The 24,204-nt window shown below is 56.2% G+C and overlaps 4 protein-coding genes across 4 annotated transcripts; 1 reads left to right on the top strand and 3 right to left on the bottom strand.

Moving 5' to 3' along the window:
- Window positions 1-2,757: 2,757 nt before the first annotated feature.
- Window positions 2,758-6,617, bottom strand: LOC131209226 (echinoderm microtubule-associated protein-like 2). Its single transcript, XM_058202241.1, has 7 exons — window positions 6,224-6,617; window positions 5,708-6,046; window positions 5,313-5,637; window positions 3,687-5,247; window positions 3,534-3,621; window positions 3,240-3,466; window positions 2,758-3,165 (listed from the first exon to the last, which is right to left on the bottom strand). The coding sequence occupies exons 1-7, from the start codon at window positions 6,321-6,323 to the stop codon at window positions 3,040-3,042; spliced, it is 2,766 nt and encodes a 921-aa protein (XP_058058224.1). The 5' UTR covers window positions 6,324-6,617; the 3' UTR covers window positions 2,758-3,039.
- A 3,597-nt stretch (window positions 6,618-10,214) lies between these two features.
- LOC131216646 (MD-2-related lipid-recognition protein-like) lies at window positions 10,215-11,015 on the bottom strand. Its single transcript, XM_058211195.1, has 4 exons — window positions 10,899-11,015; window positions 10,699-10,812; window positions 10,471-10,640; window positions 10,215-10,395 (listed from the first exon to the last, which is right to left on the bottom strand). The coding sequence occupies exons 1-4, from the start codon at window positions 10,993-10,995 to the stop codon at window positions 10,297-10,299; spliced, it is 480 nt and encodes a 159-aa protein (XP_058067178.1). The 5' UTR covers window positions 10,996-11,015; the 3' UTR covers window positions 10,215-10,296.
- A 593-nt stretch (window positions 11,016-11,608) lies between these two features.
- LOC131205289 (uncharacterized) lies at window positions 11,609-14,879 on the bottom strand. Its single transcript, XM_058197328.1, has 7 exons — window positions 14,774-14,879; window positions 14,404-14,627; window positions 14,190-14,342; window positions 13,032-14,123; window positions 12,570-12,969; window positions 11,839-12,509; window positions 11,609-11,773 (listed from the first exon to the last, which is right to left on the bottom strand). Exons 1-7 carry the CDS (start codon window positions 14,877-14,879, stop codon window positions 11,609-11,611), a joined length of 2,811 nt encoding a protein of 936 aa, XP_058053311.1.
- A 5,383-nt stretch (window positions 14,880-20,262) lies between these two features.
- LOC131215045 (neuroglobin-like) lies at window positions 20,263-23,624 on the top strand. The gene is made up of 3 exons (XM_058209423.1): window positions 20,263-20,903; window positions 23,037-23,268; window positions 23,406-23,624. Exons 1-3 carry the CDS (start codon window positions 20,701-20,703, stop codon window positions 23,622-23,624), a joined length of 654 nt encoding a protein of 217 aa, XP_058065406.1. The 5' UTR covers window positions 20,263-20,700.
- Window positions 23,625-24,204: the final 580 nt, after the last annotated feature.

Here is a 24,204-nt window from a genome sequence, read left to right as displayed (position 1 = left end):
GCACCGATTAAACCAAGTTCTCGTGGTTCCGTTCTTCAGCACACTTTCTCGGCCCGATTTCTCGCTGCGTAGGTCGATGATCCACCAGGGTTCTTGCGGATCGTGGGATTATCAGTTCGTTTTCGCCTTTTGTTTACATGCTCCGCATCGCGAGACCTTCCCCTCCAAAGGCGTATGACGTGTTAAAGTTCGAGACGCGACGCTTAGCGAACACGGCGTGAAGACGCGCCGCGGATCCGTGGTGACGCGTCGCGCGTTTCAGGCCTATGAAATAACCGTTACGATGGATATTAAGGAGTAATATTCGGGAAAGAGGCAAATTTTAAGCTATTGCAGCTAAACACCTCTATAAATCAAAAGAAAAAAAAGTATATTCGGGAATATCCGTAGTTTGCCAAACAATCTGTTGATTTTGTTAAATATTTACGCGTACTCTCTTACCGCTTTTGTTCTGAACTTTTCGAAGTAAAATTAATAACCTAATGGCATCGTATTTCGAAACATGTTCTCCTGGAATGCTTTGTGCGCTGCTTAGAACGGATGATAAAGGCAAATGTTCGTAGTTTCGGTACTTAACTAAATTACATTAGAGCATTTAATATTTAACATGAGAAAGAAGCTGTTAATCAAGCTTCTATGTGCTTCAGCAAACAGCATTTTAAATAACTATACTTTTATTAGAATGACACTATAAAAGTAATGCAATTACACTACACAAAAAAGTTACCCATTCACATAAAAATTTGTACAAAATAATTTTAACTTAAGTTCGGAAATAGGAAGGAAACACACCCTAGTTTCAACCATTCATTCCTAGTCCGTCCCTCCAGTTGGTTATCAATTTTCGGATGCATTGCAAAAATAATTCAGATTGCAATTTTGTTTATATCATATATTTCTTACAAATTCGAAAGAATGATTAAAAAACGACAAAAATTAATTAACTGTGGTGTCGACCACATGTTGCGGTAGTTGCATAACTCCTTCAAAAGCGTTCGAATTCGAAGCCGATTCGAATAATCTTGTTCGCCTAGCTTTTCGGCAGCAAAACTTCGGTTCAGCAACGAATCTCGTCACCCATTCGGCCAACATGTGGTTGAAATTGTCTCGCCATATGACCAGTCCTCATGAATAAGATCCGATTTGTTTTCGACAGGGCCACATTTAGCTGTTCAAACGTCCTTCACATAGAGGGAAACGCCTGTCGGAGAAGTAATGAGAAATACAAATGTGAGGTTAGTGACTGTTGATGCTCCGTGCGCTCGGCTTGCCATTGTCCACAACCACCTATTGAATTGATGGTGGCAAAAGTATCAGATTTATGGATATTATTCGTTTTGAATCATTGAACAAAGCTCATGGGATTGGCTCTGAACAGTAGATCATCATGAAGAAAAATAAAATTTCATATTTTCCCGCCCATCGCCGCAAGCGAGAAAAATGCGCGCGACCGAGGGACGACCAATAAGTGTGGTTATGGCATTCTACCTATGAGGCTCGCGCGCCGTGCGCTTGGGTTTTGGAAGATGGAAAATAATGGGATAGTTACCATTAGAATCCACGTTTTTCGATGCTTGTCGACGCCCCGTTGAAGAAGATGGATGCGAAGAAACGGACGAACAGGGAGGAAGAACTTTATCGGACAACACGCACACAACGCCGCAGGCACATGGCGACGTATTTCCGTTGCACGGCTATTTTCCGGGAACGATGACGAACGCCGCCGCACCCTCTCACAGTATACTCCTGTGATTTGACCGTAAAAAGGAAGCAAACTCACAGGGATATACTGCGAAGTGGCACAGGTGACACACCGTTCACTGCGAACTTCGTCGAGAACAGTAAACTCTCCATCAAACACCGCAGCACAGCGAGAAGCGAGATACCTAAAGAGTTTCGTTCGACACAGTGGCCGCCATCATAGCAGCCGTCGTTTTCGCGCTCGAATAACGCGGAGTGTCACTCGGATGTACCGCGGCGTGAAAAAGTGATTGGAAAAAGAAAAATCAGTCCATTTAAAGTGTACCGCCAATCTCGAAAGGTCTCGTCTTCAGCACGAATCAGCAAACAATTGGCGCTTTTCGACCCAAAAAATATCGAAATAAAACTTACAACATTTCAGATTCAACAGTACCAAGGAAACAACACGCTCGATTCTCGCTGTAACGCTCGCGGAAACAAAATGACCGACTAACGAACCACGGCACGAGCATCCATGTGTGCTCTGGACTGGGCAGCCCCCGAAAACCACGCCAAGCCGTCCTGCGCTAGACCACGCGAGACCGCAGACCGAACTCTTCTCGCACCAGCAGCTTTTCACCGCGTAAAACGTACTGTTGCGCGTGCCGGTAAACTCTTGGAAATCGCGCTGATTCCTGACCACCGCCCGAAATTAGCCAATGAAAGATAAGTTACCTCCTGAATTAACACACTTTATCAAAAATCAGTACTCCCAAAAGCGTATCGGCGGACCGAACCTCCGCTCCGCTCGGCAAGCGTAAACGAATTGAAAAGAGCAACCCAAAAAAACGTCAGATCCGGTTTGTGAACGCCAAGAAAGCTGCAGCACGCCAAGTGAGCGCCGAATCGGACGGCGGCTGTCGCTGCGCTGGGCGAACTGGTCTTAGACCAGTTTGCTTAGACCACAGCGAAAGCGTCGAAAAACGATTGAATCGAATTGACCGTTGATAGGAGCGTAAATAATAAAACGACGTGTGTTTCGAGATGCCAACTAGTTTGTATAACATTCCACGGTATTGGGATTAATTTATTTCGTCCACTCGTTACCCTACTTCGATATCAGTGATAAAACAATAAGTTAGTGTGTTGGTGCTTGGGGTGCTAAAAATAAAATATACTTTGTTCTAAACATTGTCCTTCCGGCCCGAGAACACACACGGTGCACCCGCCGGCCATTTCGTCGTGTGCCCTTGAGGGAGGTATAAAAAGTAGTGATTTGTAATTTAAGAAATGCGTCGCTGAATGTGTCACACGAGCCGAGTTTGGACGGTTTCGCTCCTTCGCTGGGGCTCCCTACTACTACACTACTCGCCATTGTAGGACGCTCGTGTCGAGCCCGCCAGCGGACAGCAGGCGGAGTCCGTCGTGCATGAACCTTACGGCCGTCACATGACTGCTGTGTCCTCGGTAGCTATGCGATAGCGACTGTAAAAGGGGTAATAAAAGGCGCCATCAGCAAGCGTGTCATCGGGCCATGCCACGAATCCGCCGCTACAAACCTTTGGCTGCGAAGCGGGATAGCTGAAGAGCCGGATCTTGCCGAAATCATCGGCACACACGAGAAACTGTTCCTCGTTATCCTTGCACACACTGTTGATGTCCGTACCGTCAAAGTTCTCCGGCCAGATACCGAGCGTTTCGAAGCTCACCGAACAGTTCTGTGTCGCCCACTCCAGATTCTTCACCGTTCTTTGGACCGTTATCTGCCGACAGAGCGTTGGGTTCCCTGGGAATGAGCGCGAAATAGGATAAACATTCTGCCCTTACGCTGACGGTGCGACATTCGAACTTACAATAGAGGATTTCGTAATCGCCAGAGTTGGACCTGAGCACTTGGCTATCCTTCGACCAATCGAGGTGCGATATGAAGCTGGAATGTCCCTGTGAATGGTAAATTGATTTAGCCTTAGCCTGGCGGAACACTGTGCCCTACGCGGCATCCTTACCGTGCACTTGCCGATCTTGGAAAACCGATGCGGAACCTTCGTGCACTGGTAGATGTAGATGGCGTTGTCTTTGGACCCGATCGCAAGCAGATTGCCGTCGGGCGAGAACTGTAGACACTGTAACACGTCCGAGCCGTCGGTATACGTGGCCAGCAGCTCGCGTGTTACGATATCGAACACCGACCAGCGTCCGGCAGCGCCCCCGATGACGATCACATCGCCCGGGTTGGCGATCGCGACCGAGAAGATCGGTTCGCCAATGTCCTTGCTCCACACGACCGAGTGCGACAGGGAGTCCCACAGCTGCAGCAGCCGGTCCTTGCCACCGGTCACGAACTGTGCCACCTGCGGATGGGTGGCCAGCGACCACAGGATATCGGTGTGTCCCATCACGATCGGCACGAGGCTGAGCGTGAAGTCCCCGGACAGGATGCAGTTCCGGGTCGTTCCGATTAGCAACTGGGAGCCCTTTCCTTGCGCCACGACCCGCACCGAACCGAAGTGCGCCTCGACGATCTGTTCCGCCTTCATGTGAAGCGCATCGTCGAACAGCAGCAACAGTCCGTCCTTCCCGCCCGTCACGAATCCGCCGTTCCGCAGGGCGCAGATCGTAAAGACGGGCCCGTCGTGTACCTTTTTCAGAAACCGGCTAATCACGTTGGTGCCCCGCTTCCAGACGGCCAGATTTCCACCGGAATCACCCGTCACCACGTCCCCGGTCTGCGTGAAGGTGATGGCCGTGACGTACTTTGGTTTCTCGAAGCTCTCGAACACACCCATCCGCTTGTACAGCATCCCGTGCTGGTCGAGCGACCAGAACGCGATGTGGTTCTTGCCGATCGTGATGATCTGGCCCTTGTCGAGTGGGTGAAACTCGACCGCCACCACCGTGTCGACGGAGCACTTCGTCTCCGTGATCTTGCGGCCACCCTCCTTCTTCTGCCAGTCCCAGATCGAGATGATCTTGTCGGGTGAATCGTCGATCGCCGCCAGTATGCTGCCACTGTCCGCCCGGCTGAACGAGAGACAGTTGATGGCCCCAGTGAACTCGCCGCATCCGATCATGTTGAGCGTCGCCAGTGACACCGAGTTCCAGATGAGAATGTGGGGCAACGATTCGCGGCCCTCGTGGCCCCCGCACTGCCCGCTCGCCACCAGCAGCTTGTTCGGGTGAACGGCCAAACTCTTCACGTCATCCGTGTGTCCCAGGTAGTGGCGCTGCGTGTGCTCGTCCATGTTGTACAGGATAATGACGGCCGCCACGAAGTAAACCATCTCACCGGTCGGCAGCTGGTAGAGGTTCGAGCGACAGTCCTTGCCCCGGTACCCGTACGCCCAGTCGAGGCGCAGCCGGCGATTCGGGGCAGGTTGCACCTTCGTCAGGTCGTACGTTGGCAACTGCGCCTCGGGAACGTGGATCACGATCGGCCGCCCACTGATGTACAGCTTCACGTACTCATCGTCGTCGTTCTTGCGCTGCACATACGGATGCGACTGGCCCTGGCGGCTCGCCGGGTTGCCGCTGAGATTGAGCAGCGATTTGGCCGAAAACCGCGACATGCTGTGAAGTGAAAACGTTTTAGACCCGCGATTCGCTTCGTATCTCTTAACGGGAGGGCCCATTACCTGGCGCTGCTACCACTCGGACTGCCCGGTGTCGTGCTGACAAAGTCACCGGTCGAGGACCACCGTTTGCCCATTCCGGACGACGCCAGCAGCGCGTGGTGCGCCGTCGAGGAAGCGGTCGCCGCGCTCGGCTGCCGCGGGGACGGGGACGGTGCGGGCGATATCGAATGGCTGCTCAGCGAGTCCGAGTGGAGCGATCCGTTCGAGTAGTGGATGGCCTTCTGGGCGAGGGTACTCGTCTTGCCACCGGCGGCCACCCGCGACGGTGAGCTCGTTACCCGCGACGGAGCGCGTCCGAAGCGCTTATCTTCGACGCTGGAGTTCACTGCCAAACAGGGAGGGCGCACAAAGCGATTAGGAATCGGGTGGCTACTCCCGGGTGGGGTGGAACTTACGCCTCGTGAGGGTGTTGCGCGAGAAGCGGAAACTTTTGCTAGATAAACTATTCTGTCCCACCATGGCGCCGTTATCAGCCGAGGCCGACATAATTCCGCCCCGCATCATGGTGCTGTTGTTGTTGCCGCCACCGCCGCCGCCGCCGCCTGCGCTGCTGTTGAGGTGATGATGGTGATGGGGGTGATTCTCGTAGCTGTTATCGATGGTGGCCAGTCGACGCAGTACGTCGGCCAGCGTAGACTTGAGGCAGACGATCTCATCTTTGTGTTCGAGCACCTGCCGTTCGAGGTCATAAACGCGTTCCACGAGGCCGGCCTTTTCCGTTTCCAGCATTTCCTCTGCGAAGCGAATGCGAAAAAACAGGGTGTTTTTATTATTAGTTCAAGGTCACACGCCACGGTACCTGACCTAATCTAAAGGCAAATCGATATTCCCCAGCCCCCCGAGAGCATTAGAAAGTAATTGCAATGGCCAACCCCCTTGGGCCACCGGAAGGCAAAAAACACTATACACACGCCATTCTTTCGTGCCGTTCGATGTCGGAGGTGCGCTGTCGGTGGCCGGAGGCTCCCTAGGTGCTACCGTAGTAGTAGGACCGGGCGACGTGATGGACATTTACACCACCGTGGAGCCCCCTTGAGAGCAGTTATCAGCGGTTTCGCGGGCAGTCTGCGTTCAGTCTCTCAGATTGCGGAATGGCACAGCACACTTTGATAGTCGTGTCGTGGCGACGGTGTCAACCCCGCAGAGCACTACGATGTTTTTGGTGGCGTTCGTCATCAAACCACGCGACCCGACGTTGACCACCCGCTCTCTTTCGCGCACTCTTTCTCTCGCAAACACGCATCCACAAGGCCGGCGCACTTTCCCGACGGAAGAACTTCCTTGAGAGAAGTGACAGCGGTTTTCCCCGCCGTGGCACCGTAGCATGCGCGGCGCAGCGAACGACTGATGCGGCCGGCGAACCTTTGCCCGCCCCCGGGGGGAGTGTTACGGAATTCGAAACCGATACGGAGGGGCGACGGGGAAGGTGCGGGGCGACGAGTCGACGGAACGTGTTCATGTTGTCTTTCGCGCTATTCATTATCACCATCGCGACGCTATCGCGCTGCCAATCATACAACGCGCCGTGGCCCCGCGCCCCGAGGGTGGCTCTTGAACTGTCTAAACATAACACCGGCCGCCGCACAATGGGTGATTACCGAAATGACCGATTTTGGGCAGCACGCAATGGGGTGGGGATCGATTCCACCGCCGAGCGGGACCAGAGTTCCGGGGGCGACCCGCGGCTCTGACTTACCGGAGAATTCGTGGACATTTTTGTACGTCTGCTGGACGCGCTGCTGGTGCGGCGGTTTGTGCTGCTGCTGGTTGCTACTGTTGGCCACCGTCGGGCTGGAACTGCCCGCCGGGGCCGTCCTTTCGACCGGTGTCTCCTGTTCCGTCGGCTCTTCGATCTCTTCCTCTTCGACGCTGGTCGACATGATATGGTGATGATGCCGCTGATGATGCTGGTAGTGGTGATGCGGACTCGGATCCGAACCACCGCCGCCGTCGGTTGCTGCTGCTGCTGGATCGCTTTCGTTGCTCATCGCGACAATTCGTTTAACGCTCAATAAAGCCCTGTCCCTGCGGCGTGGGGGGGTGATGATGAGCCGCACAGATTACTGATGATGGATAGCCCCACGGCCCCACGGACTTCCTGGACACGCACAGCGATTCGCGTAAAACGCTGTTTGCGGCAGTCGATTAACTACTACCCTCCTGTCCGCCTGCCTCGGCCACTAGCAAGCAGATATTTTGCTGTTGTTAATTCACACACCGAATGACATCACTGGTGGCCAAACATGGCCTGTGTCGCACCTTTGCCGCTTCTTCACCGGTTTTTTTTACCCCAACGACGATATGCCCACAACGTGACCGGTTCCGTGCGCGCGACGTCTTCACTAACCACTGGCCAGAGCGAGAGAGGGGGGTCGACCAGCAAGAAAAAAGTGCAGTACGTGCCGTTCGGTTAGTTTTGCAAACGCAATTTGGCCACCATTTTATGCTGGGCCGCCTATAAACACGACCACCTTCCAGCAGCACATCGCGTTCGTTTCGGCGTGGCAAAACAATTGTTTCCGGTCTCGGCCCGAAACGGCCAATCGTCCACGACGACGGCGACGTGGACTTTTTCTCGTGGCACGGACTTTGTCACATCTGGTTCCGCAGCCGAAGTAGCTCAGCGGCAGCGTTTCCCATCGTTTTGCCACGGCTTATGGGCTGTTGGGGCCGGGGCCAATTCGTGCCGACCGGTGGGTTGCCGCCGCCCCCTTTTGCCCGTGGAATGCTCTCTCGCACGCCGTGGCGCTTCCGTTTACCGTTACCGGTATTTGGGGCTCGCTCTCGCTCCTTGAGGCCCGTGGGCCCTTCGCCGAGTTTTATTTGGCAACACGCCAACCGGTCGGTCGGTCTGTCGGTGGCTGCTGCTCCGCCGAGGGAACTGATCTGATTTAGTTTTTTTCTCCGCTTTGGCTGCGCATCGCTCTCTGCAGAATCGGCGGAAGTATGTCGTCGTACCGAGGCACCCCGTCGCTGGAACAAGTTTTGACACGGCCTACTGCGCTCTCCGTACCCGCTACGATTGGCATCCGCGGGGTCGAGCTCTGGCAGGGGCGAGATGATGCTTACGCTGCGTTGTAATTAGACGGACTTTTGAAACTTCATCCAATCAAACACACTCTCGGTTGTCGTCCAAATATTGACTCAACAAAACGCCAACGCCGTTTCTTCGGATGACACGAGGCCTGCTGCTGATTGTTTAGCGCAAACAACACAACGCTCGAGCGGAGCGAAGAATCCCGCGTTCACACCGCACTTCTCGTAGTTCCTCGACTGGCAGCCAATTACGTGACATGCGGGCGAGCACAAATGACGCGCCGACCGACCAAATAGCAGCCGATGGCTTCACCATCACCGATGACGACGACGACGTCGGAGCACACTTTGATCAGCCCGCCGCGAACGCGCAATAATGTGCATCCCGTGATAGTTGGGCTTGCGGTGTCACATCCGCGCTATCTCCTCCAGTGTTCCGAACGGGCCTCTCCGTGTGTGGCAACTAAACCTCGAGACTGGCCAGCAGATCAGCCGGAGCGCGAGCCTTTTCCCGGAGAAGTGTCGGAGAAATGCAGAGGAGGCAACAACGAAATGGGTAAGCTGAAGAAAGCAAGCAACATTCGCGTCTTCTTTCATGTGTACACCTTTTCGGAGCGCCAACCCAGAGGAAGAAGAAGAACGCGGCTCCGAACCGCGAACTATCTGCGGACGCACACCAGCGAGTGCGCGGAGCGCTTAGACGCACACCGCGGCACATCGGCCAATCGGAACAGGTAGTGCTAATGTAGGTGCGCCGCTTCGGGTTTTGCACCGGGCCAGGTTGCCATTGCAACGCACATCGACACAAAACGGACCACAAACGGTCTCTCTCTCACACTCTCGGTCTCCCTTGATCGGTCAAAGGCGCAGGCCTGAGCTGCGCGAGAGATGGAGTGAGAGAGGAGGTGGCCCCGGGCGAAAGGTGTGGTCAGGTCAGACCCTGAAACCGCCGCTGCGAAACCTTTCAAGCGCGCGCGATCCGTTGCAGCATAACGGCGGCGCGCCATGTGCTGGCGGCAGATGGCGCTAGCCGCCGGGGCCCGGTTTCAACGAGGCCCTTTTCTTCTAATGCTTCCTCCCGGGACGCGACAGGTGACTAACGATGGCGTCACGTGTTTTCGAGGGGTTGGATTGTCTCACCGTGTACCTACCTACCTGATCGGAATCGAAGATACTTGATCATCTAGACGGTGCTACGGGAGTACCGAATTACTAGCCGGAACAACTGGGTTGACACTCCCTAAGGCACGGACAATCGCCACGGTATCGATCTCACGCGATCGCGATCGACGGGTCACTGTTGCGCGGGTCCGATATTGTCCCCACGGACGGGCTACTGTGACTGCGCCTGATCGTCGAGGTGTCCGAAAACAGCCATTTCTTCCCCGCCGCTCCGCACTCTCCCCACCCCCTCTCCACTGCTATGCTGTTGCCCTCTTCTCCGCTGAATCTCGTTGGCCTCCATTGACGGCGGCGGCGGCCATGTATATGTATGGTTGAATTGAACCTCTTTCCAAAAACGGTATTGAGCGAAAACCCGAAACCACCACCCTCGGCCCGGTCCGTCGCCCAGGGGTCGCCACCGATTTGGCACACAACACACAGCGCCATAAGTGTTGTCGACGAGTGTTGTGTACATTGTGCTTCCGAATGGCTCCCTCTCACTCTCTAGTCGCCTTTTTGTCGATTTTCGGACGGTCACTCAGATCACCAGTGACCTTTCGTCGGGCCTGCGAGAGGCTGACCAATCCAAACCGGGGATTGCGTTCCGACGACGATGGCGGTGAAGGTCTTACGACGCCACCGTGGGACGGGAAGAAGTATGTAAGTATGTGGCTGGGCAAAGTTTGGGTTTGGTTAGGCTACTAAATAGCAACGTTTATTAATCTCTTGCAGCGTTGGCGGAGCCCGGGAGTACGCCCATGCGCCAATTGAAAGTGGCCCCACGTTAGGTGCGCTTCATCTTCTTGGAGATGTTGATCTGGAGGATGAAGCAACAGGCCTCGTTGTTTTCGCTCGTCAGCTTCCACTTGACGTCGTAAGGTTGCTGCGTAAGGAAAGAGGCACAATCGGTTTAATCGACCCCGAGCTGGGAACGGCCTTGCCCCGAAAACTTCCTTACCGCCGGGTACGACTTCTTTATGTTCAGATCGTACGAGTAGTGCTGCTGCTTGCCGGACTCAACCGGGCACGCGGTGTGCTTGCAGGCGGCCGTGTCCATGCCGATGAAGGGCAGATCGAACGCGGCCTGCGTCCAAGAAACGTCGGCCGTCAGCTCGTTCGCGTTAAACTCTGCGTGAAACAATGTCGATTCAATGGACTTTCGCGTGAACTTCGCCACATAACCTACCCGGCGTAAAGTCAAACGAAATGCTCACGTTGGACCCGCGCAGGATGGTGCAGGGTAACTCTCGGGCTGCATCCGGGCACGGCGTTACCGAGACCTGGCGGATGGAGCATTTCTCTGTGGGGGAACAATAAAACCAGGAAAAATTATTTAAGGACTGGAACCCCGCGGTGGGTCACGGCCGCCTGCTGTCGCCTGATTACCTTCGACATCGGGACACTTTTGGAAGTTGATCACCTCGGCCAGGGAGAGGGCCACAAGGGTCACAGCACTTAGAATCACTCGAAAGCACCACTTCATTTTGGCTCTGGCTCCGGCGAATAATCACTAACGACTGTGCTGGCAGCTGATTACTATGTCGGATGTTTTGTGTTCTCGGCTGCGTCTTATCACACAAGACAAGCTGAAAATAAGGCAAGCCGCGGGGCAGAAGCCGCACGGCAGACCAGTAATCGCTTACTTACAACGAGGTCTTTCTGGTGTATTCACCCCGCTTCAAGACGATGTACCGCTGACATCACGCACCAACCGTCGATAGGATGCGCTGGACTGGAAATCTGGAAATTCGGACTAAAACTAGCGCTTAAACGACCGCCATTACCATTTACGAGCACGAGCCCTCCCGAGAAGGCCCGGACCGAACGCGACCGATTTGATTTGGTTTAAGAATAATGAGATTTATTTCAGTACTTCACGGCGGTTCACTGGACTGGAACACATCGAATAGTGCCCGGTGGACGTCGACACGGATGACGGGGGCCACGGAGCTCCTCTGTCTCCTGTTCGCGAATGTATGTTCCACGAAAACCCGCGGCACACACAACTCTACTAGCTTCCCCGTCCGCCAACGAACGGTCGCCGTTCTCGGGTTTCTTTGGCTCACTTAATCGATCGATCTCACGGTTCCCCGGCATCAGACGATGCAGAGGGTCGTATCGCGGCAGAGTGAAATTTGCGCTTCCTGCAGAATTCGCAGCCGGGGCCCCAACGGTATGCCCATCTTCTGGAGGCGCTCCTCGCCGAGGTACGGCAGCTCAATCATTCCGACACGCTCGCTCTCGAAGATGGGCGCATATTTCTACAATTCGAGAAAGGACATTGAGAAGGATGGTAAGTGGCGCTACGGTCGCCACGGTCGCTTACCTCGTAGCCAAGCTTCTTGAGGAACAGCTTCATGAGCGGCGGATCTTCGCCGAAGAATTTGGTGAGCTTCTTGACGCGCTTCGGATTGGTCAGGTTGATCGGTTCCCGGGCGTTCCCGCTGGTGTTACCGGCCGCACCGCTCGCATGCAGCGGTAGGTTGTGCATCGATTGCGAGCGCAGCAGCGCCAGATCGTTGCGCAGTTCCTCGAGCTCCTGCGACACCAGGTGCTGGGAGCGCATCTCCGACGACAGGTGGGCCACACTGCGGGCCAGCGTGACGACGTGCGACTCGAGCCGCTGGAAACGCTTGTTGATGCCCTTGATGTCGCGCACCTTCCGTCGCTCGTCAATCCGGCGCCGATCGCGGATCGGCCGGCCACTGATCGAGCTGGACGGCAGCGAGGACATACTACCGTGCCGGCGGCGGCTACGGTTCGCGGACCGCAAAGCCGACTCGTTCGTGGCCATCCGGTTGCCCAGCATCTTCAGTACCTCGGTGTACATCGATTCGAGCCCCTCGAGCTGGTTGCGAATCTGCTGCAGGCCACCGCCATCCGTTTCCGATTCCGACACCGACTGCGCTCCGTCCCAGGGCCCACCGAGCAGGGACTCCAGGTCCAGTGAACGGGTCGTATTGGTGACTGAGGCCGCGTCCGTGTCCAATCCAAATACTAAAAACGGAACGGATCAGATCGGAGGTTCAACATCGCTCTCACTCCACAGACACTTACGATGCTTTTTGAGGGCATTCTGTTCGTGCTTCTTGTTGCTGGACAGCTTCAGGTGGTTCATGTAGTTCTGGATCGTGTTCGGCGATGGTTGACCCTTCGACGGGCCGATCGGTTGCGGGTTTTTGCTGGCCCGATTGTACGTGTCCATGCCGTACTCCTGTTTCTGCTGCTTCCCGGCACTCGGCCCGGCCGGTTTGCTTGGCTGGTGATGGTTGTTGTTGGCTTGACTCGACTGCTGCTGATGCTGCGTGCTGTTGTTGTAACCGTCGTGCGGCGAGAGCGGTGGCAACGGGGGTGACATCGAGGACGCACTCTCCGACAGGGTGCTTTCGGGCCGGATGTTCATCGATTTCATGCCCGGCTCGAGAATGTTCCGCAGCTCCACGTCCACTACATCGATCTGTAACGGGCGCAGATATTGGAGTACCGCTACCGCTAGTTGGGCGTTTGCCGGACACTTACCCATTCGTTGTCGGACTTGCTCTTGCCCTTGTCCATCAGAGCCTCACCGGTTGCCGTGGCCATCGACGAGCTACCCCGTCCGGAGTCCACGTTCGACGAGTGGTTACCGTTTTTGTCGTAGTTCCCCGCCTCGTAGCCACCATCCTGCTGCTGCGGATGGTGCCGGTGATGAGTGTCCACCGAGATGGTGTGCTTCTGCATGCCGTGCTCGCCACCGTGGTGGACCGACTGCTCCCCAACCAGCACGGTGGTGTGCGTGTTGAAGGACTGAACGGCTGATCCTCCCTCGATCGCCGATCGCTGTTTGGCCTGCTGATACGACATGTGGTGTTGCTGGTGCTGCTGCTGGGTGTGATTGTGACGGTAGTTCTGCACGTACGAAGGCTGCTGAGCTGGCCGTCCGGGTAGCATCTGCTGCTGGCCGTTGTGCCCCCGGCTGCTGTGCTGTCGAAAGCCTCCGTCGTCACTGTCCGTCCCGTCCACCGGTGCCGCCGGCATCATACTGATCACGTTCGATCGGCCCGTCGCTCCGCTTGGCTCGCCAACGTTCAGCTGTGGTTGCGAAAGTGCCTTCGAGCCACGCAACCCGTTCACAACGGTGCCACCGACGTCACCGGCACCGTAGCTGTCGGCCGGATCGGCAAACTTTTTGTGGTAGTACAGCGGCGAGTGGTTCGGGCTCGCCGAAGGCCACCCGACGCTCAAGTTCGACTGGGCCTGCAGCAAGTTGTTGTCCGACGCCGAACTGTACAGGTACGATCCGCTCTGATTGCCACCACCGCCGCCTCCGAGTGCCTGCAACTGCTGGCCCTGGTGGCCCTGGAGGTCGGCCACGTTCGATTGGCCGTGCAGCATCGAGGTGACGTTGTTCAGTTCGTCGCCCTGCTCGTGGCCGTCCTTTTTGAACTTCGAAGAGATGAGGTCCTTGAGCGTGTGGTACGTTTTGGTGACCGACTTTTTCACCGTGTCCTTCTCCCGACCGGACACTTCCCGGTCCGACGCCAGCGCCGTGACGTCCTCGGGAAAGCGCACGATCGTGCGAGGCATCGACCCGGACATGCCCGGGTGCATCACCTCCATCTGGGGCTGGTTCTGCTGGGGACGGGAAGACGGATGGTGAGAGAGAGAGAGGGAGAATGGTCGAAAGAGATCCCGTACCCATGCCTGCGTTTGCTTCACCGGCAGATCCGGCCCGATGGCGGACGTCGAGGAGCGGTTCAGCAGGGCCGGAATGCTCGTGTTGCGGTTGTCCTGCATCAGCGGGATCTTGGAAGAGTTTTTGTTGGACGACAGTATCAGTTCTCGTTCGATCTGCCGGGCGGTACCGATCGGTTAGCGGATGGTGGATAGAATGTGGAATCGGGCCACTTACCGGAAACTTGGACGAGTGGGTGCGCAGGGGCGTGTTGAGGACGTGCACCTCCGTCGAGGCCGTGCCCGGTATGCTGGGGTGATGGTGGGGATGGTCATGCTGCTGCTGCTGGTGTTGCTGCATACCGTACGCACCGAGCGGCTGTGGCGGCATCCTGTACGGTGGATTCATGCAGTTCACGATCGCGTTCAGTCTCTCGGGGGACAGGAACCGCGCATCAATGGCTGAAACGACAGCGAACACGGTCAGGTCAGTAAAAGCGGGGCCCAGCAGAGGCGGATCGGCTGTGCGGTATTTTTCACTTAATTCGCACGATCACTGCGCGTGAGAATGGCCCGGAGGAACCGGGAGAAAAGGCAACCCGTTGTACCAGCAACGTTGGCGACACCATGGCTGTGGTGGTGTGCCGGATGATTATGCTGGTTATTCCGGTGTCCCCGTTGATTCTTTATCTGCCTCAGCGTTTTAACGCGCATCTTAACCGGGGGGCCACGTCTCCGCCGAGCCGAGCTTTGGGGGGGACCCCCTAATTAATCCGGTGGGGAGCAATTTTCGGTGGGGGAATAAATTTGCCGTGCGAACCGAAACCGGGCAATTAATCACTTAGCAGCGCGCGCGAGCCACTCAGAGACACGGGGACACGGACGCAGCAACGCGGTTCGCAATTACACTCCGTGGGTCGGTGGCGGGAAGAGACTACTTTCGCTTGGCGACCGGTGAGATCGCGAGGATCGCGTGGAAAATGGCCCCACTAGACCGCGATTCTAGAGCGACACGGCGCACAAAAAGCTGTTGCCTCGCTCAACTCCGGCGGCGGAATAGCGCTTTCTTCGCCTTTTTCGTGGCCGCCTTTCAGCGTGGCACCACCACCACCGGCGACGACGACGACCGCGACTGCGTTCCACTACAGTTGGCCTGAGCAAAAGGCAAAGAACATCTTTCAAGGTACGTGCCGAGCGAGGGCGAGGAACCTCTGCGTTCGGTTCGCTCGGCTCACTCGGTAGCCGGGCCGTTGCTGCTGCTTCGCCGTTCCCTTCAAACAATTGATTTAAATTTCACATTCCAGTGATTTTGATGTTGGAAAAGTTATTAAACGGAAGCAACCGAAGCCGAAGCGAGACAGGGTCAACAAGCACGGGCCCCCCCTTCATTGGCGCAGTGGAAGCGAGAGGGATCCAGACTGGCCGGGTGGCAGGGTGGCAGGGCGGTAAGTAGCATGCGAAACGTTCCCAGCATTGTGCCGCCGCCCGCGATGCTCAGCCCGTGATAATTACGCTTACGCCGACCCGGGCGGTGTGGGAGACCGAGAGCCCGGGATCGTCCGGGGATCTGGTGGCTTCCCGAGCGAGCAACCCGACAGAGGAGTGAGAGAGGTCCGTCGTCGGCGTTGTGCAGTGTGTTTGTTTGTGTTGTGTGGTTAGTTTGTTTCCTTCTTTGCCGTTCCGTATCCATTTGTAGAAACTTTCATCGCTCCTGCCAGGCGACCGCAAGCTACATCCGGTTCCGGGAACTCCGCCGGGATCGGTCGAACGATCGGCGATCAAGCGGAACACCCAAAACACGCGTTAGAACCCACCAGCCAGGGACACGTTTTTATCAACGGAAGCTCACAAACAAGGGGCCACGATGGCACGAGGATCGTCGCGCTCGAGGTTCGTCACGCTCCAGCGCCGCGTGCCCCGCGCGATGCGGGTGTGCGCTCGGCGGACCAGCAGGAAACACGTTACTATCGATCCCTTCGCACCGAACGCTTGGGCGCCAGAACTTTCGAAACTCAGAGCCACAGGAGGAGAAGAATTTACAATCGACCGAAACCATATGGTTGCTAACCGTCCGTCCGTTGGCCGTGGTGACTCCTGCGTCTTCCGGTGATGACGGCCAAACACTTTCAAAACACGCACTGCGCACTATGCTCCGGAACCAGAATGCTGGGCGAACTCATGATCTTTCCGTTCCGTTGGCCCCGCTGACCGATCGGGACAGGTTGTGGATGGTTTCCTCCCTGAACTGAACCCTGGCCACGGATCCCACAATAATGCGGACTAGCTGGCTGGCTGGGCTGGCTGCTGACGGGCTTCACACGTAGCACACCGGACAGAGAGAGATAGAGAGACGCAACAGGTTTTTAACGCGCCACGAGACGCCACCGCGAGTTCTGCTCTTCTGGGGTCCGTGGTGTGTTTAATAATTCTCTTCACACACCGAGCATGGACCGGGGTTGACGAAAGAGGTGGGAACGCAAGACGGTAACCGCGATCGTAAGAAAGAGGAACCACGCACACAGAGACACACGGTACGATACGTCGGCGATCGGCGATCGTCGTAAAGAGCTTCCAGCCAAAGATGTATAGCCAGGTGTAATCCAAGGCTCTACGGACCCCACGAACGGGTTCCGCGTGTTGGTGCGAACGTGGAACTATGCCCGCGGGTTTTACGCGCACTCCGTCGCTGTGTGTGTGCGTGATCACAGTTTTCCCTCTCTCTCTCTCTTTCCAGCCCCTTTTTTATGCTGCCTTGTTTATGGTGCACAGCATTACTTGAATGAAGAAACGGTAAGCACACACGCAGAGAGCACCGCGGCAACGGGAAACGGGCGCAGATGATAAAACACTGATCCAAGTGTGTGCCAAGAAGGCCTTTGTAATGGATCCTCCGAGCACCGGAGAACAGGTGGCTCTGGAGCTTTTGATACCGTTCACACCAGTGTGGCCTTCGATGGAGATCTTCGATCCGGGGCTAGCTGGCTGCTGCCCTTTAAACCTTCGACACGTGGTCAGGTCGGAACGCAGTTAAACGCACTCACTTGCTGGATCAGGAATCCGCCCGGAAGGTCACACCACGAGAAGTGACGATCGCGATACCGCACACGATCTGCGAACGGATCATGCGCCGCCGTCAGCACCCTCGATCATGTCTCGAACGCGGTCGAGCCAGTTATGGCCACAGATGCCCCCGACTTGTGGCGGGCTTGTTCCTGCTTCACACGATCGTCGGCCGGTCGGTCGTCGTGTACGCAATTCTCGCTCTTTCTAGGTCTTCTCTCCCTCGGCTCTTCAGGTGGAGGTCTTGAGCCGGTTTCTTCCCCGGGACTTGGCGATTCTTCGCAAGGTGGCGGCCCCTCTGTATGCAGATTCCTCTGCTCTCTGCGCTGGGCCCTCCATACGATGCTCCAGATGCAGTGCTCTCTCTCTCGCTCTCTGGCTCTGGAGTTGCTCACGCAGCCTCCCGAGCGACCCTGTGGAGGATCCTGTTTTTCTGGCGCCGATCATGAATGGTGTGTTCCGTTAGCCGTGCGAGTGTGTGATTTCTGAACGACTTTTTTCCGCTGCTGCTCGGGCCTCGGAGTCCTCGGCCCGATTCCCGTTCAGCCCGTGCCAAGTGTTTCGATTCTCTCGCTCTCTCTCGCTCTCGACCTAATTATGATGCCAGCGAGCTGGGTGTTGAGTTTGTGTTTTAATCGGCTTTATCGGCAAACCGGCTGGGTTTGGCTGTGGGGTCTGTGGGGCCGAAGACACACCATCACCAGGTTTTGCTGCCTATTGTTTGCTTAATCCCACCGTTCGAGACGCCTTTCCCCTAATTGGCGATTGGTGGATTAAAATTGCAGGCCTCGGACCACATTCCGGAAGTTCGCCAAACCACTTGAGCACCCCGGGGATAAATAGGGGTGGGGGTATCTTACGTAAATACGCGAAAGCTCCCGGAGCCACCGTAAGCTCCGGGGAAGCTTTTTCGGGGGGTTCGGGCCAGTCGGGCAGTCGGTCGGAACATTCTTCCCCGTTTTGTGCGATCCCTTGGACCCAATGGCAGCGTGTGGGGACATTCCAGGCAGCAGATCCGCAGTGGTGTGCGGAAAATCCGGAGCCCCTTACGCTTCGAAGGGCTCGAAAACCGCCGCGAGGAGAGAGCTTTAAAAATCAATACCTTTTCCGCCGTCCCTTGCCGCAGCGCCGTCTGTGGGTGAAGTGTGGACATATGGCCCCCCAGCACCGCCCCCGCCCGCCTGGGGCTCGAGAGGCTGAGGTTGTGTCCCGAGGCATGTGTTGGTGGTGGTTTTCCACCCTCCGCACATTCCCGGAGAGATTCGGGGAACCCGTGCGCCGTGGAAACGCAAGCGCGCGCGCGAGAGAGATCGACCGCCATAGAGAGAGAGAGAGAGCGAGAGAGAGAGAGAGAGGGGTGATGGCGGATAGCAGTGGCGGCCACGAACATGCGCCCTCGGTGCTTCGCCTAGGATTTTTCCAAAACACCATTAAATAACAAACACCGTGAAGGTGGTGTTCGTCTATATGTAGCCGAGGCTTTTCCGGACCACCGCCGGCAGCGCTGTGCTGGAGTGTTAGGTCCCCCCACACATACACGAGCACACGGGTACGGGAAAAGTCGTGTGGAATCGTGGCCATCGCCGAGGACTCGCGCGCGCCCCGAAGGCTGCCACATGCGGCACAAGCGAGCAACCGAGCACACGTTGTTGGCCGTGGTTGTTGTGTTGTTCGTTGGCCCCAAGGAGGTAAGCGCCCGGGGGGTGTAAATCCCGGTTTTCTCCGGACCCCAGGACAAACCGGCAACATTGTGTAGTACAAAGTGGGATTAGAGCTCAACCAGTGACATCCCGCATCCTGCTTCCGGTGAAAGCGAAAGCCAGACCCAGACCCGGAGTGATCGGAGACGCTTTAATTAATTGCCGCGGAGTTGAGTGGCCACGAACCTCGCCAAAGGACATTCCTGTGAACGCTCGCACACAGACACACGGCGCACCTTCCCAAATCCCAGCACCGACGGAGGTTGTCGTGACCGTTTCGATAAACCAACTTTCGTGGAATCTTCGCAGGGAAAATCCCGGGGTCGGTGCTTAATCCGGTGAAGTGCTACTACCTGGCCACACGGCGCAGGAAACAATAACCCCCTCGGTGGTTCGTGGTGGTGGTCTTCACCACGCGCAGAGAGTCCTAGAGTGTCCTAGATAACCCTCCCCGAACCACCCACAGGCAATCAGATAAAGGTGGGGGCGCCCTAAGTGTATTACATCAAAACTCGAGCACCGCCCCCCCTCCACGGTGCAGTCGAGTGGTCAGCGGGGTGTGCGGGCGTGGGGCGTGAAGTGAAGCGTGTGACGTGACGTGAAGTGTCGCAAACGCTGGCGGAACGCGTGTGTCCGGTTCGGTCCTGTCCCCGGCGGCGACGACGACGTGCTTGGGGTTGGTAGGGTCCTTTTTTCCCCCCTTTCTCCCTTGTGCCCTGGTGACGAGTGGTGGTGGCAGCCGGGGATCGATTGGTGGTGGAATTCGGGGAATTCGTGCCGCGGCGGGTGGAAGGGCGCGAGGGGCGAGTTCATTCTTAACGGGACGCGCATCGCCCACTCACCTTCCATCGTGTGTGCCGTGATTGAACGCACGCACGCGTGTGCCTGTATGGGTGCGAGTCCCGGGTTCCCGGGCGGGCGCAGGACCATTCCTTCACTCTCACCCGGTCGGTTCGGTCGGTTAGGGGGGGTTAATCTCGACATAGCGTTCTGCAACTTTTGCAACAATTCGCAGCAACCGACGGAGCGAGTGAGACGCGAGAATGAAGTGCCAACGCAGTGAGTGAGAAAAGTGAGCGTGAGTGAGAACGAACCGAGAGTAAACGTTGCGCTGCTGCTGCTGCACATCCTGGCAGGCTATCCTGGCGGCAGGGCGCTCCCAAGTGGGTCCTCCCCGTGTTGTGCATCAGCAAAGCGAAGAAGAGGACCTGGAGAAGGACGGCGAGTGAGCGTGCAAACGGCAACGTCCAGCGGAGCCAGTGAAGAAAAGAAGAGTGAGTGTAAAAAAAGGATCAAATCAAGGACCGGGAGCGGAGCCGAGCGCAGCAACCCGCACCCCGCAGCCTGCTTAGCTGTGTGCTCCTTTTGTGTTTTTCCGAGCCCAGCCAGCCAACCGGAAGTGGCAAGTGTGCAGCACAAAATGGTTCCGGAAAAATAGTGGCCATCAGCGGCAGCGGCCTCGGAGCGTGCACATACACACGCACACGGACACAGGTCGTCCCCCACAGGACTTTCCGATGGTGCCACCGGCCGCCGACGGGCGGTGGCCTATACGCGCGGGTGGGATGGAGCGACGCTTCCAGTAGGATATTGCCGGATTGATCGCAAAGTTAGCGAGAAACGAGGAGAACAAGGGCACCAAAACCGCTCGAAAGTCGAAAGCACAAAAAAGGAACGGAACGGAACAGCACAGAAACTAGCGGAAAAGGACGAAAAGGAGCAAGAGAACGAAGCACAAAAAAGCGCACACAGACACCGACGACGACACGGGAAACATGGGTTGTGAATTAACGAAGCTGGCGAGCGGGAGCAATGGGGGCAACTCGAAGAGCAACAACGTGCCGAGCCTGGACGCGTGCGGGCCGCCGCCGGTCGACAGCCGGTTGCCCCTCACGGCCAAACAGAAGTACACGATGGTCGCGTCCTGGAAGGGCATCAGCCGGGCGATGGAGACGACCGGCATCACCATGTTTATCAAGTGAGTTCCAATAAGTCCTGCAAATAGCAGCCCTGCCTTCTGCGCCAGAGGGGGGCTGACGGGGACGAGGATACCCATCAGCCGGTGGTTGGTCATGCAAACAGCAGGAGCAGGCGGTGCGGCGCAGGACAGACCAGGGGGGAGTTTTAGTAATAAGCGCCAAGTCTTTGGTCCTGGCGGAAGCCGTCCCTTCGGCCACCCATGACATCCTAGCATATTCATACCGCTTTTCCAGCTGCCCACTTCTTCCGTCCTCGATGTGTGCAAATAGAGGCCCATAACACATGGCCCGAGCCGTCCCGCAGAGCCTAGCAAGGACTCGGCCAACTGACCACTTCACAGTTTACCGAGCGAGGCGCAGCGGAGTGGATGCGGTTAGAGGTGGATGATGTGGTTTCAGCCATATTTGTACCACCGTTCCAGGTCCAACCGCCGGGGTCCGGCGACCCCGACGGTTTGGGTGGGGGGTGGGGGAGCTTTTATGTTTGGCCGTTCGCTACTCGTAACACCCGGAGCAGCCGAGGGTGCCGAGGAAAGAAGGCAACTAAAACAAATAAAACACGTGGTGGTGGCCAACGTTTATGGTGGGGAGAAACCCGCTCCCGCTGGCCGCTGCCCCCGGGGTGGCTCAGCATAAATCAAGCAATGGGCTAGTTTATGTAGCGCGGTGAAAAATTAGCATGTAATCAATAAACCAGCCTGACAACAGCCGAGGTGCGCCTGTCGAGCGACGATGGCCCCGACGCATCTCCTTTTATCTGCGCAGCGAGGCACCCGGGGCCACCGATCGAACCACCCCCGGCCCCCCCGTATCGAGCTGCGCGGGTCTTGGTGCCATAAACAAAATTGATTTACTATAATTTAGGCCCCGGGGGTGGCCCGGGACCGGCTCTTTGCCCGGTGCCGACCCGGTGACGTACGCAAGCCCGTATCAAACGGAATCGGACGATGTCGTCGCCGCCGCCGCCGCCACCGCCGATAGGTCGTGTGTTATATCCCCGTGGGAGCGTCGGGAAATGGTTTTCCCGCTTCTTTTTTTTCTTTCCCCGACACCGAATTCACCGACCGACCCGACGGGCGAGAGGGGGGGTGGTCGTTTGGGTCGGTGGGCACAGGGGTCGGCGCTGTCCACGCTGAGCACGTTTCCCGGCCCGTCGCCGTTACTCGTTTTCACCCTCTCGAGAGGGAGCCCTTTTCAACGGACCAGAAAATGTCGATTTATGAGGCCCGATTGGGTCTCGGAGTCTCTCCGAGTGCCCTTCGGTCAGACAGGGGGATTTGTCTATGGGTTGTCATAAATTTGGCGCACTTTACTGTTTTGGGGAGGCAGCGTAGAACCCGGCCTGGGTTATGCTGGTAACATATTTTCAAGAATTAAATTTTTGCTGCCGAAAGTGGTCGTCTCGAAGTTTGCGACTTCACGGATTGTGACTATAGTTTAGAGTCCTTTTCTCGCATCTAATTAGCAATTGTTTTACAATGTGTGTTATTTGAAGCTTCTTTTGTTGGTGACATGCTTTGGAAGTTCTATAACAATTCTTTATTGTTAATTATTATTTGTATTCGTGTGCCACGAATTGCAAAAGCCATTTTTAGTTGATTTTCATCAATGTTCTATTTTCCAAATTGAAGTAAAATGAAACCTAAAAGAATTGCAATACTCAAGACAAAACCTCGGAGATCAAAATAGAAAGATGAATGTGTTTAAAATGTAGTCTTGAGTTGTAGGTCAGTAATGAATTCACGTTGCTCGATCCCCGAAAGGCTTCAACCGTGAATCGAATATTGCCACCCGTTACTGATACCTATCTTCGGTCTCGAAACGTTTTTGCCGCACTCTACACCGGCCGTCCCTGTTGGACAGGGGCCCCTTCTGGTCCGGGGCGTATTTATAGCCTCGCCAAATGCGTTTTACATAACACCATGCCAAATGGGCAAGATCAATTTTCGAACAAACTTTCAGGGGTCCTTTCAGGGGTGTCCTTTCAGGGGTGCACGGGGACAACGCGTCACTCATAGCTCATACAATATGCAGGACCGGGCGAGCGCGTCCTCCACGCCATCCTTTCACTGTTCCACTGACGTCCTTCTTTCTTTTTCGTTCTATTTTTGCTCACCGCAACCACACGGCAGACTGTTCGAGGAGCACGCGGACCTGTTGAACATGTTCGCCAAGTTCAAGGAGCTCAAGACCAAGGAGGAACAGGCCACCTCGGAGGAGCTGCAGGAGCACGCCAACAAGGTGATGAACACGCTGGACGAGGGCATCCGCGGGCTGGACGATCTGGACACGTTCTTCGAGTTCATCCACCAGGTCGGGGCCTCGCACCGGCGCATACCCGGCTTCAAGCAGGAGTACTTTTGGGTAATTGCATTACGTGGCCACGCCGATCGATCACTAATTGGGGTGCCGGCCGACCGACCGACCGAACCCTTTCGGCCTTAATTTCCGGTGCTAATTTGGTTACTAATTTTCGCTTTCGCCTTCTCGCGCACCCGCAGCGCATCGAGGAACCGTTCCTGACGGCCGTCTCGACCACGCTCGGTGATCGGTACACGCAGAACGTGGAAGGAATTTACAAGCTCACCATCAAGTTCATCATCGAGACGCTGGTGGCGGGCTACGAAGCAAGTGCCAACAATAACGTCGACGGGGCGACGGGAGCGGTGGCGGCCGGAGGCAGCACGGCGAAGGACGGTGCACCCAGCCGGGCATCCTGAGCGCCGTAAGAGGTAATGGCAATCGATCGAAACCACTCCAGCAGTGCTCCACGGGGCGGGGGCGGCACTGGAACCCTCCCGGCCTGAAGGACAACCGTGTGGTCCGCCGGGCCGCCACCAGCCATCAACCATCAGCCATCGTCGTTTCGGAGTCGCGTTTCGGATGCATCTTACAAAACAAACCTCTAAACAGCGCCCGGCTTCGCACCCAGCGGAAGGAAGTGATTGAAGTGGTCGTTGTTGTTGCTGTCTGGGTGTGTGCGTGAGTGTGTGTGTTTGTGGGGGTGTCTGGCTTCTGTGGCGAGGGAGAGCACTTACTGTCTTGGAAGGAAACTATACATTACCGGAACTAGCCGTCATCGTCGTCGTCGTCGTCGTTAGCGCAGAGCGTTATTAGAAAACTGCATGTCCTTAGAACGCGCTCTTTCTTTCTCTCTCCCTCGCTCACGCTCTCTCTCACTCTCTTTTTTAGTACCAAAGGACGAGGACAGACCCCCTGCGAACACACACACGGAACGTGTTGAACCCAAATATCATTTTGTAAGGTGCGCATTGGACCCCATTGTTGCCGCGTAGGGTG

Source organism: Anopheles bellator, chromosome 1 (assembly GCF_943735745.2).
Source record: "Anopheles bellator chromosome 1, idAnoBellAS_SP24_06.2, whole genome shotgun sequence".
Classification (NCBI taxonomy): domain Eukaryota; kingdom Metazoa; phylum Arthropoda; class Insecta; order Diptera; family Culicidae; genus Anopheles; species Anopheles bellator.
The sequence above is the reverse complement of the archived record's forward strand: the minus strand, read 5'-3'. Positions and strand labels throughout refer to the sequence as shown.